Source organism: Trematomus bernacchii, unplaced genomic scaffold (assembly GCF_902827165.1).
Source record: "Trematomus bernacchii unplaced genomic scaffold, fTreBer1.1, whole genome shotgun sequence".
Lineage (NCBI taxonomy): Eukaryota > Metazoa > Chordata > Actinopteri > Perciformes > Nototheniidae > Trematomus > Trematomus bernacchii.
This window is the reverse complement of record NW_022987608.1, coordinates 1,495,971-1,509,424: the sequence shown is the minus strand read 5'-3', so window position 1 is coordinate 1,509,424 and position 13,454 is coordinate 1,495,971. Positions and strand designations below refer to the sequence as shown.

Sequence of the window (13,454 nt, the reverse complement as noted above, 5' to 3'; positions counted from 1 at the left end):
GGCTTGGTAAACTTACGACTCTAGAACAGCCAATAGTGGGTCTGCCTCCATATTCTCCTGCATCTGATTGGCCTGGTCTCGACTAAGGCGGATGATGTCACAAAGCGTTTGGGATGCATTTGATTGTCTCTGAAACAGGAATCATTGAATTAGAGAAACCTTATTAACGGATCACTACTTTAAATTTGTGTCAATTCATGCTTCTTCATAATGACAACTCACTTCCTCATCGTTGCCAGTGTGGATGAGCTCTGTGAGTCTTTGTACCAACTTCTCCTCATTCAGCCACTTGGGGGGGGGGAAGCATAAATGGCATTAGACACTTTAAAAGAAGGTGTTTACTTATGGGTATTACATGAAGACATATTTAGAGGGCATACATGGAGGACTTCCTGTCTCAAGGGGGCGGGCTCCACACAACTGATGAGGCGAAGCAGCAGGTCCATCATGGCAGAGGCGTCAATGTGTTTCAGCACCAGACCTATGAAGCCTTCCTTTTTCTTTAGAAAGGTAATCACCTGCAACATAGAGTTCAAAGTACGGTTCTTACTCTCTTTGTTTACCAAAACACATCACTTTTGTTGTACTGTTTGTCAGTGTTTTGCTGTCCAGTTCAATACCAGTGATTGCTTATTTACATGCTTAAGCCATGATCACTTCCAGCGTACCTGTTCGGTTTTCCTAGCGATGAGATTTCCGATGGTTTTGCTGAAGAAGCTGGCCAGGAGAGGGTTGAGTGGCGGGTCCTGCTCCAGGAAGTGATAAAGTACCTCGAGGAGAGACTCGTCTGCGCCTAATTTGTCGTTTATAAGCGACACATCTGACGTCAGGAGCTCACAAGCGATGTTTGGAAACCTTTAAAAAGACAAACAGAGAATTAATGAGATGGAAGTTACACACATACAATACTTACAAACCTGTACATTCATATACACATGTATCTACTTAGATACTCCTATGTGTATAGTGTATACACATAAGGCCAAGGAAGGCAGGGTTACATCACACTATCAGAGTCTTTGTGTCCTCTCTGTCCATGATTGACCCTTTAACCCCCCCCCCCCCCCCCCCGAAGACAACAGGAGGGTTAAATGATCTGTCCTGGGTCTGAAATTGTACCTTTCTAACCATATGTTATATTCTGCATTCTCCCATGTTTACATCCTGAATAAGATAAGACTTTATTTATCCCGAAGGAAATTGTTGTGCCAGAGTTACAAAAATACAATAAACACAGCAGCATAATGATAGTAAAACTGTACACTAACAGTGCCGTAAAAAGAGCAATTAAATATCTACAGGAAACATAGACGGTGACATCATTAATGTAAAAATGAACAGTATTGAGAAGTGCAAAAAAACGTAGTGGCAGGCAATTGCACGTTATTAATAATAATGATATTGCACATGTTATATAGCAGCGAGTGTTTTGTAATGATAGTTAGATTGCACATAGTGTTGGTGTGGAAGTTCTCAGTTCCCTTTATCCCTGTGCACATCTTTTTGAATCCTCACTTAAAGCGGCTCCTCTCCTCCAGGTCGGCGGGGGGCTCTGTGGTGATGAGGCTGACCAGCTCCTGCATGCAGTGATCCTGGGAGAGGAAGAGGAGCAGCCGGCGGTTCTGGGCTTTGCACTCCTGCAGGACGTCATCCTCCTCCATCAGCTCTCTCAGCGACACGTCCTCCCTGTCCAGCAGCTGGTCGATGTGGGAGGTGGTGTGCAGGTCGAACTTCCAAAACATGGTGGCCGCTGGGACGGGGGACACAGCCCTGGGAAATGGGATAAAAGAGTGAGGAGGGGGGGGAAAGGTAAAGGATGTAAAAACACATAGGTAGAGGAGAAGGAGGAGGGAAATGCAGAGAGGCCCAGCAGTAGCCACAATAAGAAAATAAAAAGGGTAACAAAGGAAAGGGAAGAGTGGACGCGTGGAAGGGGAAGGAAGCAGAGAAATGCATGTAAGTATAGATGTGAGGTTGAGGATTAAACCAAAAATAGCAAGAACAACAAACAGCACTATCACTTGTTGCAAGTCCTTTTATATCACAGACTTTCCTTAAAGGGACTTAAGTGCATTAATGTAGGGTATGTAAAGGCTTGAAGAATTTATGGAGATTTTCATCTGGTTTTTTCATATAGGAACAACTGTTTGTATCATGTAATCAAAGCACTTAGAAAACAGCCAATATTTGTTATAGTTTGAGGAGCTTTAGGTTAAATTATGAAGTGTAACTGTTGCGGTTACGTTATATGGATGAGTGAGGTGACATCTTTAAATCTGGTTCAGAAATGAATGAAGTATTTTGGCAAAAGTACTACCTTACATCCAATAAAGTAAACAAGGTTATAGGTTAAGGCAGGGGTTTTCAAAGTGTGGGAAGGTGAGCCTCCCCTCAGAGAACATAAGAACAGCCGCGCCCCCCCCCTCCCAATTATTATTGTTGTTGTTGTTGCTATAATGCAGGGGTGAGGTCCAGTAAGAGAAAATGTAATTAAATTGAGCACGCCATTTGAAATAGCTCCGACTCCGAATCTATCGTGCTGACTCACTGACTGCACCGATTTGATTGGCTGAGTAGCGTCACCTCCTTAAAACATGAAACAATAACTTGTTTTAAACCTTTTTATCTTTATGTTTTAAACATGTTTTTGAAAGATTTTTTTACATTTTCAACATCGTGGATAAATCCTTATATGCTCCCGGCAGCACGCTGAACGTCAACTTTGCCTCCTTATTACACTCACCCCTACTTTAGTGGGAACAATGTATGTAATGCAATGTAGACAGGAATAAACGCAGATCATCCTCTGACCGGTACTTGCTTTTGATCAAAGACAATGCGGAAAACCCGCACTCACACAGGGAGGTGGAGGTGAAGGGAATGAGCACTTTTACAGCCTTTTTTGGCGAGGTGGGGGAACTGGGTCTCCACAGACAGCCAAAAGTGACACACGTTTTCTGCCAGACGCTGTCTCCTCTCTCACTTTAGGTAACTTCACTAAAAATCGATCTATGTTGCCGCTCGCATAAAGTTAGCTGAAGTTAACTAGTGTAGAGCCGATGAATGGGAGTCGGAGGCGGCGTGTTTAGTATGGAACTCCACACTTTATTTTCCATTAGGTTTACAGAGGAAATAATAACTTGCTACTGTCAAGCTAGAATGATAACAACAACAACAAGGTACACTCTCTAACAGGCCGTAGTGCAACACACACTATATACCACGGTGAATTATGTCTCATAATGTTCCACCACACAAGCTAGATTTCACTGTTTCTCGTTATTTTTTTCTCACGCTGCGCCTCCCCTGAAGCTCTCTGGCGCGCCTCACACTTTGAAAACCGCTGGGTTAAGGTGTTCCAGGTAATTGTAGGCATAGACTATCATATCAGAAGAAAAAACGAGTAAAAGGCTCACACGTACCAGTGGATGAAATATGGATATCTTTAATCAGACCTCCCCCACGGGCAGGCAGGCATTTGTGTTTGTGCAGACGACAGAGAGTGTGGCGAGGCCTGGCATTTATCAGCATGGGTCTCCTCTTAAAACGCAGGCCTCTTTAGGAGATGAGACTCTGAGAGGCTCACCATAACCTGCACAACACAGAAAACAGCAGACGACATTATTATTCAACTGTGCAAAAGGATATCAGAAAGGACAACGTGTTGACATACCATTCAGATCTGCACAAATACGGCGAGTGAATGTATTTTTTAACAGTTCAGTATCAACATATTTGATATAACTTAAATAATTGTTGTGTTTAACCTCACAACAGTTTTTTATGGGTCCATCATAAAGCTATGTAAAAAGTATCTCAAATGATGGAGAACGAGCATGTTGAGTTTTCTCGTTTGGTTACCTTGGCGTTTAATCTAGACAACCTCGGTAAGAGAAATCTACTTCATCAGCTGGCTTTGTCAAAGCTAACATGTCTCTCATAGCAGCATGCTAACAACTGTTGATCGTGGAAGTAAAACCCAAGAGGGAAATTGAAGTGCTTCCTCTTTTTCTATTTTCCTGAGGAGGACCTTTCCCTCCACATGCAGCAGCAGCAGTGTCCATCTGGCATACATTTACAGAGTACACAAGTGCAATAATAACCCGCTGGACGCTCCCTGTGGACACTGAGCAGGAAAGCAAATGCTTGACTTTACATCTAAAATAGAACACTCCAGAGGCTACCTCAACAAAAACAGTCTACTGGCACATTTGGAGGCGATGAAAAGACGAACAACAGCACACATGTGAAGGACACGTGTGTTGTTTGGATGTTGTGGAATAACAAAAACTATTTCCAAAACAGTGAAATACAAGCAAATGGGAATTCCACAGAGACACCTAGTGACAAACAATCTACACTTCTGAGGAACAACAACAGCTTCAGTTTTCTCAGCCTGTTGCTGCTTACTTGCACTGAAGTTGTAAATGTAAGTGAACTTACATCAATGGCTTCGCTTGTGCTTTTTAATATGTTATCTTCTTCCATCAACGTCATGTAGTACCTTTAAGTTTGATAGCTGTCAGTAAGTAAACAGTCACTTTTTAGACTTTTGTAACTTGGGCCCTTTTTTTTTTAAACCTGTGATAGCTACTGATACACTGACCATTTTTACTAACTGTAACAAATGTGTAAATACCTGTGTAATATATACTTAAACTTGTACTAAGCTTACCTGGCTGCAATCACACTGCTTTAGACATGCAACAGTTATTTAAAGAAAAAAATAAGACTTTTTTTATATATTCATTAATATTTAGCTATTTCTGGCTCTTTACTTCTGCTGTAACAATGTACATTTCCCCTCTATGGGACTAATAAAGGTATTCTGATTCTGGTATATTAAACCATACATATCCACTAACCGGTAACAGAAAATGCTGTACCTGTATATCTCCTTTATTATATGTTGTTACAAAGGAGTTATACACGTACAGCATTGTTGTAACGTTGTTTGTAATCTCTAACAGTAAGAAATACAGCAGTTTTGTTAACTGAGCGGCCATTCTCTTGGCATGAGGTGAACATCAACTGACTCTCAGTAGGAGCTCAGATTTCTGTTTACTTCAACTCCAGTGGAGGCACCACCACCACCACATAATACAAGATAAAAAGCCAGTTTACTTTACACGAATTTAAAAGTTGTCTTGGCTAATTAACATTTGTCACAGTTGTTTAAATGAGAGCTCCATTTGTTCTTTTTTTAATTGAACCTGAGCTGTGTGTAACTAGATTTGAGAAACTCAGCAAAGCTTTGTATGGCTGCACTTAAAAACACAACTTAACTGACCTCAAGCTTGTTAGTGAGTTAGTTAACTTTGCTAGACAATAAGGAATGTGTTGCAGACGTGCTGTATTATAAGAAGCATTAATCTGTTTATATTTCACACATTTCTAAAAACCTACCTCTTAAAAAGCTGCACAACACTCCACTTTAAAATATAACACACTACAGGTGGCATTTATGAATTGAACAAAGTTATTTTGTATATTAACATTTGCTGTAAATACTTGTTAACATTATTTGTTCATGTTTATTGTTTTTTTATATATATTTTAATGTTATAATAGTTCTATTTTCGACCTTTTCTTACAACTTATTTCCTTATGTTGTCTTAATGTTTGCACCACAATACACCAATTCATTGTATGTTTTAAAGTTACTGGCAATAAACTCGATTGTGAAAATAACACAGTACATGTCAACCAACTGTAGCTGTTAATAAATAAACTATTATAAGTTAAATAACCTAATATCTTAATGGATTCCTTGGTAAAAACTTAGCAAACAAAATAGCTAACGTTTTTTTTTGGGTTCTTTTTTGAATATTTATATTTGCTGTAAATTCTTGTTTTTGTTATTTTTTAATGTTTAATAGTTTTTTTTAAATATTTTCTTTTTATAATCGTTCTATTTTTGACCTTTTTTTTCAACTTATTTCCTTATGTTGTGTTCATGTTTGCACCATCACACACCAAAGCAAATACCTTACATAATAATAAACTAGTTCTGATTCTGAAAATTAAACAGCCAACTGTAGCTGTTAATTAATAAACTATTTTAAGTTAAGTTATCCAACATCTTAATGGATCCCTTTGTTAAACTCAACCGATTACTTTCACAATCAACGTCTAACCTTTGCATTTAAAACACTTAGCTAACAAATTATCAGCCGTTGACTTTAGTTCCTCCTTTCCTCTGATTAGCACCTAAGCTAATTAGCCACTAATAGTTAACGTGTAGCTGAACTTAAATATCTCCCAAACTTAAGTCCAACTTTACCCGATACAGAAGCAGAGTTACCGATAACTAGGGACACAAACTCATGACCAACTTACCTTTGATTGAAAGTCCTCTGCTATTCCTACCGTCTGTTTCAGACTGTGAGCGAAATGTGATTTGTTATGAAAAAAGGCGACAGCTACAGTTAGCTTAGCTCAACTTAGCTACCGTTAGTCAGTTAGTGTCTTTGAAGTCTGTCAAATAAACACTTCCCCGACCTTAACGCGTCCTTGACATTAATAACTATACCTCAGTCGGATAAAGAGTGTATAATTCGTCCAAAGTAATTTAAACGCGGTGCTAAGTTTAGCATGCAAAGCAGGAAAAACTCAGTCATATTTTTCGAATCAAAATGGCGACATGGTTACGGGAGCGCGCAGGAGACCTACACCGGGGACGCGCACTGACTTCAGACAGTGGAGCTTCTACTGAAGGAATGATGCGACACTATTTTGTTATAAAGTCAATTAAAATAAAAGTAAAATATTTCTATAATAAAGTCTTACAATGCGTCTATAGTGGCCTATCAACGTGCCACAGTAAAAAAAACTGAAGTTAATTCTTTATGGTATTTAAATCAAACAACACTAACAGATTTGCTTTAATATCCTGGATTTTACTAAAAGATGTGCAGAGGTAAAATTGTAGTACACAAGTTTTAGCATTAAAAAAACCACTTCAAATACCAGATAATGGCCATTTTAAGCACTCATTCCATATTACATAAATATAGTTTACTTCTTACCTCACCAAGTATTCCTTTTGTTTTAACCAAGAGCCAAGAAACTATAATATAATATATTTTCATGATAAGAAACCATTATGCAAGAAACGTCTCTCGGTAATAAGACTGTTAAAAAGTAGTGTTTACGTGATATAATATTCTTTAAAACATTAATACCCAGTAGAATAGGTTTATTATGATAAGCCCTTAGTAATAAATAATTACAAAACTTAATTGAACAATTATTCCAAAACATCATACAAAGGCACATACACATCAGTGTTCATTACATTAATTTAAAACTGAGTGCATTATAAACAGAAAACAAGGGCTTTTTTACTTTTGCACAACTTAATTATTTATTATTTCATGTAATTAAGAAAAGCAATTAATAACTTTCTACTAACTTGACTTCTCTCTCCTTTCCTGCTTCCTCTTTCTCCACCTCTTCTCATCGCCTTCTCTTTCCCATAATGCATTGCGTTCACTCGTTGGATCATGGACCAAAGCGGTAAGCAAAATACTCAGCAGGGCGTTAGCAAAACTTCATTTATGGGATGTATTCTCCACCATGCATGTGTACGTTATGTCGTATTAGCTATTCAAATCACGACATATCATACTTTCTTCAGACGGGTTTGCTACGACATCCCCGTATCGTCCAGAGAAGCGTTATAAAGCTAGCATGCTACAGGCTAATGTTAGCTAAGAACTGGCTAACGTTTCAACTGCTGTGATCACAAAAAGTTAACGTTAAGTTCTTAATTAATCGATAAAGGTTATTGCACTGTTGTAACTGATTTTACGCGGTTACTACCTGAAGTTGAATGGCAAACATTGCATTTCCACATGTTTTGGAGGCGTAACCGATAGATGCGACTGACTTGGGGCGCGATTGCTACATCACCAACGTTAGCATAATGCTAACTGCTGCAAGCTGACATTACTTCAAGAGATTCAAAGGTTTTATTGTCATATGCACAGTAGCTAAAGTGTAGTTATGGCAATGGAAATCTTAAGCTCCTTCAACAATGCTACATAAATATATATAAGACATAAAACAAAACAAATAGTGCCAAAAGAAACAGAACCGAAAATAAATAGTGAAAGAGGATGTTGCAAGTGACCAATGTGCAGGTAAATGCAGGAGAAGTAAACCATATGCTATATATTGAAATATACTCTCTGTAAAATGGACTAATATGAGCTAAAAGCAGAATGCATAATTAAATACTGTACATTGTAGTAATAAATACACATGTGAAATGCAAACAGCTTTAAGTTATGAAGGCTCAGGAGTGTAGCAGTAATATGGCTTGTGGGATAAAACTGTGAGCTAATATGACATGTATTCAGAATATGTGCTGAAATGTAATTCCTCTTAGATGTTTAGTGTATGGTCCTCAAGACATACCGCTAGGCCCTCATACAGGAATTTGATTTGTTTCATTAGTCTGTCCCAGAGGTGGAAGCAGATCCCTTACTTGAGTAATAGTAGAAATACTAAGTCCTTAACATACTCCACTACAAGTAGAACTCTTAAGTGCGAGATGTTACTTAAGTAGAAGTACAGAAGTAATATCAGCTAAATGTACTTACAGTATCAAAAGTGAAAGTACTCAATATGCAGAATGGTGCCTTTCACATAATTATATTTTTCACATCAGGGCATTTTAAGGTTGAAGTTTGTCAAGGGGAAGCCAATTTTAGATACTTTAAATTAAAATGCTGGTTTGTATTGTTGTATATCGGTAGTGCAGTTCTGCATTATATCATATAAGCAAATAATCAGCAAAATATCCTTCTTTTATATACTGTCATATCATTTGGAACAATAATAACAAATGTGTGAAAATCTGACTCTGTTGCCATCTTCTTTTAGTGAATGTTGTTACATTTGGTGGCTTATTTAAAATATCTGCACTATAACACTCATTTTAACACTGTTTCTGTGTACCTTTCCCCCCGGCAGACAATGATCTTCAAGGAAGTGATGGTTCTGGGTGTTTGGGTGGCCCAGATGTTCGCAGACGAATCCCCATCAAACTCATATCCAAGCAGCCTTTAAGGAGCAAACCTCCGCCCCGCACCCAGAGACCCAGCAGCAGACCCCCGAAAGTAGAGCCTGGAGAAGATGGTAAGCAGGAGCTATGGTGCTACTATGAGTGTCTTACAGTTAGTTGTGGTGATGGTCACAAATATGACCTCTTTGCCAAAGCAGTTGCACATTAAACATTCAATATCAGGAGAAAAATCATGGTTACTTCATGCTGTTTGCCTTCTCTCGACTCATCTAGTATGGCAATCTTGATTTCCTGTAACCCTTAAAGGTCCCATGTCATGGCCATTTCTACTGATCATAATTCCATTGTTGTGGTATACTAGAATAGATTTACTTTGTTCAATGTTCCAAAATCACATTGGTTTCTCATACAGCATCTCTGTATAGTATGTGTATTCACTCTCTGTCCTACACGCCTTGTTGGAGCTCCTCCCCCCCCCCTCCCTATGAGCCCACTGTGCTCTGATTGGTCAGCTCGCCCACTCTGTTCTGATGAGTCCACCACCGTTACAGCGGAACATCAGTGATTGTGTTACAATGGCGTTTGTTAGCAACCAGAAAATGACACCAGTAATGACAAACAGATGAGAATGCTGCGTGGGGTCTGGGTGCCGTGTTGGCGGGACGTTGCGCGGCTCGCTGCTGCGAGGAGCGGACAGTGTGAGCTGGGTTCATTTCCTGCTTGCTGCGTGGGGTCTGCCAGACAGCGAGACATCGCGAATGGACGTGGGAAGGGGGGGGTGCTGAGGGGGCTGCAGCACCCCCATCTGCGAGGCTCCACTAGCACCCGCACCCCCAAACGCTGTGCACCTACAGTGTAAGCGCGCCACAGTTTCGCCGCTGCAAGGCTCCACTAGCACCCCCCCCCCAGCGCATCACAGTTTCGCCGCTGGGAGAGTGTGTTTGTGAGGAGCTCCACGGATTGGTCCATTTGGGTATGGTCACGTCACTGTACCCAGGAAGAACAAGATAAATCTCCATCGAGGCGTTCTGGGGCAGCATAGACAGGTCTTCTCTGTGTTAGAGTTTTACTCCCTACAGGGTGTACTTTGAGGGTTTGTGACTCTGCAGACCGTTTACATGCAGAAAAAGCTTCATAACACACAAGGGGACGGGTAATAACCGGAAAAGCATGACATGGGACCTTTAAAGCTATTGGTTTTATGTGTGGTCACAGAGCTATAAATTAAAGTTAGTTGATATTCTATTTGAATCCATGACTTTCAATACACCGCCATCTGGTCACAGTCTCATCAAGACCCTTGGTCACTTCTTGGAGAAATGTGAATTAGACATGTGAGCTTTTAGTAAGGATTTCTCTGTTTTCCCTGAACTGCATGATCATTTTTTTGTCTCTTGTGTTTTACAGAGAAATTTGCCTTCAAGCAAGAGGAGAGATTTGATTGTGGAGGTAAAGCTGGTGATGTCTTTGCAAATCAGAGAAGATTCCCCCAGGCACTGTTTTGGGACTTTAAGGTAATCACTTGTGAGGAGTGAAACTAAGCAACACCCAGTTTAGACTCATAATGCAAGAAGTTGTTGTCAGACAAAAAAAATGCTTCCTAGTTTGTTCCTGGGGAGGAATAATCAGACTAGACAGATCCTTATTACTAGTCGAATGATATCCAAGTAACTGTATATGAGGGAATTTTAAACGTTGTTACCTGCGTCTTTTCCCCATTTTAGTTGCATTTGATTGGAGAAAAGGATGACGTACCAGTTCACTTTTGTGATAAATGTGGACTTCCTATCCAGCTATACGGACGGATGGTATGTATTCATTTCTTTACCTGGCCTTCTCAGTAGGCAGTCACTGAAAAAGGTTCATGTGTAACTTTGTCCTCTTACTCCTCAGATCCCCTGCAAACATGTTTTCTGTTATGACTGTGCATTGCTTCATGAGAAGAAAGGAGAGAAGATGTGCCCAGGGTGAGACATTCTCTTTATTTGGTGATATGTTGTGGTTGTGGCGTTTTAAAGTTGTATTATTGTTGGTGTCGCTGTGGCAAATTTCATTCGATTTGATTTATTTCGAACGTGTAAAACAATAATACAAAAAATAATAATGAAATGAGAATTATGATGCTGTACAAACTTAAAGGTGGGGTAGGTAAGTTTGAGAAACCGGCTCGAGATACACTTTTTGTTATATTCCATGGAATGTTCTTAACATCCCGATAGCAATGAATATCTTAAGTGCTTTGACAAAAAATCCATAAAAAAATGTCATCTGTGGAAGCTGTAGTACTGTAAAAAGCACGACCAATCATCTGAGCCGGCCCGGCTAAAATAACTGGATGGCCTACCTGCCTGTCAGCCTTCCATCTGTGCACAAACTTATCTCGTGCCCTCATTGGTCATGTGCGCGTTCGTGTGTGTTGGAGGAGGGGCTCTGTAAGGAAGTGGCAGATTTCTTCCGGCTGTGTATTTTCAAATTCTAGCGCACTCGAGCTGGTTTCTCCAAAATTACCTACCCCACCTTTAAGCAGTAACCAATTGATAAACACAAATATTATTGACTTACAAATGCTATATAAACAAATGAAAGATGGCATTTAGTTCTCTTCAGAGCTACCAACAACTTATTGACACATGTTGACAGTGAAAGATAACAATCTCTTATCTGTGTGAATCTGCGCTGTCCTGTTTTTCATTCTTACCCTGTTGCTGTTAAACTACTGCATTTCCCCACAGGGATTAATAAAGGTCCATTTTATCTTATCTTATAACGATCTGACCCTCTCTCCCCAGCCTCACCATGTTCAGCTGCACAGACCCGGTCCAGCGCATCGAGCAGTGTCTGCGCGGCTCGCTCTACATGTGCAGCGTCGTACCTGGATGTAAACGCACGTACCTGTCCCAGCGAGACCTGCAGGCGCACGTGAACCACCGTCACATGAGGGCCCCCAAATCCTCCTCTGGCCGTCAGGACCCCGTCCACCTGCCCCCGCCTGCCTCCGAAGTCCTGGACCGTTTCCGCGTTCCTCCTCCTCACTTAGCCAAAAACCACGTCCACCTGCCCAACCCTCTGCAGCACGGCAGCCACGACCCTTACAACCAACCACCGCCACCTACCGCTCACGAAGCCCCGCCCGCAAACGCTATTGGACCCGAGACATTCCGCATCGCCACCGTAACGACACGTAAACACAGCAATCTCATCACGGTGCCGATTCACGACGACTCTTCTTCTTCACGTGATGCTGGACCGGGCCCCACGCAGCAGCAGCAGCAGCAGCAGCAGCAGCAGCAGCAGCAGCAGCAGCAGCCGCCCCCCCACCATCACCCGGGGGATTATCCCGGTCAGCCGCCTGTAGGACCCCACTCCCACCACATGATGGCGCCACCACAGCAGCACTTTGGGCCCCCGCCTCCCCCACCACCTCCCATTAATCACCCCATGCAGCATCCTCCCCAGGCATCAGGTACGCCTCACATGGTGTACAACCAGGCCCCTCCTCCTCCCATGTCCTCCGCTCCCCCGCCAATCACCCCTCCACCGGGGCACATCATGGGTCAGATGCCCCCCTATATGAACCACCCTCCCCCGGGACCCCCACCCCAACACAGCGGCCCCCCTGTGAACGCCCCACCGCCTCATCACTACAACCCAAACTCCATGCAGCAGTTTCCAGAGGACCAGGGCACTCTTAGTCCTCCGTTTACCCAGCCAGGAGGCCTCAGTCCTGGGATGTGGCCGGCTCCCAGAGGGCCCCCACCTCCACGAATGCAGGGTCCTCCTCTCCAGGGCCAAATGCCCGGACCCCACCACCCAGATCAGGGTCGCTACCGGCCTTATTATCAGTAAAATAGCCGACTGAATGACCGGGATCCTCCTGCTCCACACCACTCGTCTGATAATGTGATCGTAGACCTCAGGGTTACAGCATACACTGAGAAAACTGAACCGTTGACTTTCATTAAACGTATTAAGTCAACAAATTCCACATTCTTGTATTGGGTTAGAAAAAAAATCAACTCTAACATCATACAATTATGTGTAATTTGTTGTCATATTTAATTTAAAGTTAACGATTGAGTTTTTTCCAATAGGACTTTCATTTTGATATGACATTTGCCCTGAAATCTGTAAATGCTGCACATTTTAGTTGAATAGACTTTGAGGAGAGCAGCAATGTCCTATTTTCTTTTTGTTTTTTAAATAGTGTAAGGTAAATATTTCTGTATATATGTCGGCTGATTTCATGCATTGTGTACATGTACATTGAAAAACGCTTACTGTGTCTCAATAAATTTTTAACAGCAGATTGAAATCTCCTCTCTGCTTGACGACGGTTTTGTTATAACATTTTAACCCTTCAGAAAAAATAAATAAAAGTATTATTATTTTTTCTTTTTTTTATGAGATCCATTTGTGGCGGACG

The 13,454-nt window shown here is 41.3% G+C and overlaps 2 protein-coding genes across 3 annotated transcripts in view; one reads left to right on the top strand and one right to left on the bottom strand.

Moving 5' to 3' along the window:
• ppp6r2a (protein phosphatase 6, regulatory subunit 2a) overlaps positions 1-6,647 on the bottom strand; it is a 29,477-nt gene extending 22,830 nt beyond the window's left edge. For both annotated transcript variants that reach the window (XM_034131213.1, XM_034131214.1), the window contains exons 1-7: positions 6,340-6,647; positions 3,423-3,592; positions 1,516-1,770; positions 669-855; positions 381-518; positions 223-288; positions 17-129 (exon numbers count right to left, since the gene is read on the bottom strand). In XM_034131213.1, coding sequence (XP_033987104.1) covers positions 17-129; positions 223-288; positions 381-518; positions 669-855; positions 1,516-1,742 — 731 coding nt within the window. In that variant the 5' untranslated portion in view covers positions 1,743-1,770; positions 3,423-3,592; positions 6,340-6,647. The remainder of the gene's footprint in view (positions 1-16; positions 130-222; positions 289-380; positions 519-668; positions 856-1,515; positions 1,771-3,422; positions 3,593-6,339) is intronic.
• Positions 6,648-7,418: 771 nt separating this feature from the next.
• Positions 7,419-13,337, top strand: cbll1 (Cbl proto-oncogene-like 1, E3 ubiquitin protein ligase). The gene is made up of 6 exons (XM_034131218.1): positions 7,419-7,518; positions 8,980-9,144; positions 10,439-10,545; positions 10,756-10,839; positions 10,925-10,998; positions 11,821-13,337. Exons 1-6 carry the CDS (start codon positions 7,506-7,508, stop codon positions 12,875-12,877), a joined length of 1,500 nt encoding a protein of 499 aa, XP_033987109.1. The 5' UTR covers positions 7,419-7,505; the 3' UTR covers positions 12,878-13,337.
• Positions 13,338-13,454: the final 117 nt, after the last annotated feature.

Excerpts from the sequence above, each read along its gene's own strand:
- cbll1 (XM_034131218.1), top strand. Across the intron at positions 10,840-10,924 it reads TCCAGCTATACGGACGGATG|ATCCCCTGCAAACATGTTTT; the intron begins GTATGTATTCAT and ends CTTACTCCTCAG. Across the intron at positions 10,999-11,820 it reads GGAGAGAAGATGTGCCCAGG|CCTCACCATGTTCAGCTGCA; the intron begins GTGAGACATTCT and ends CTCTCTCCCCAG.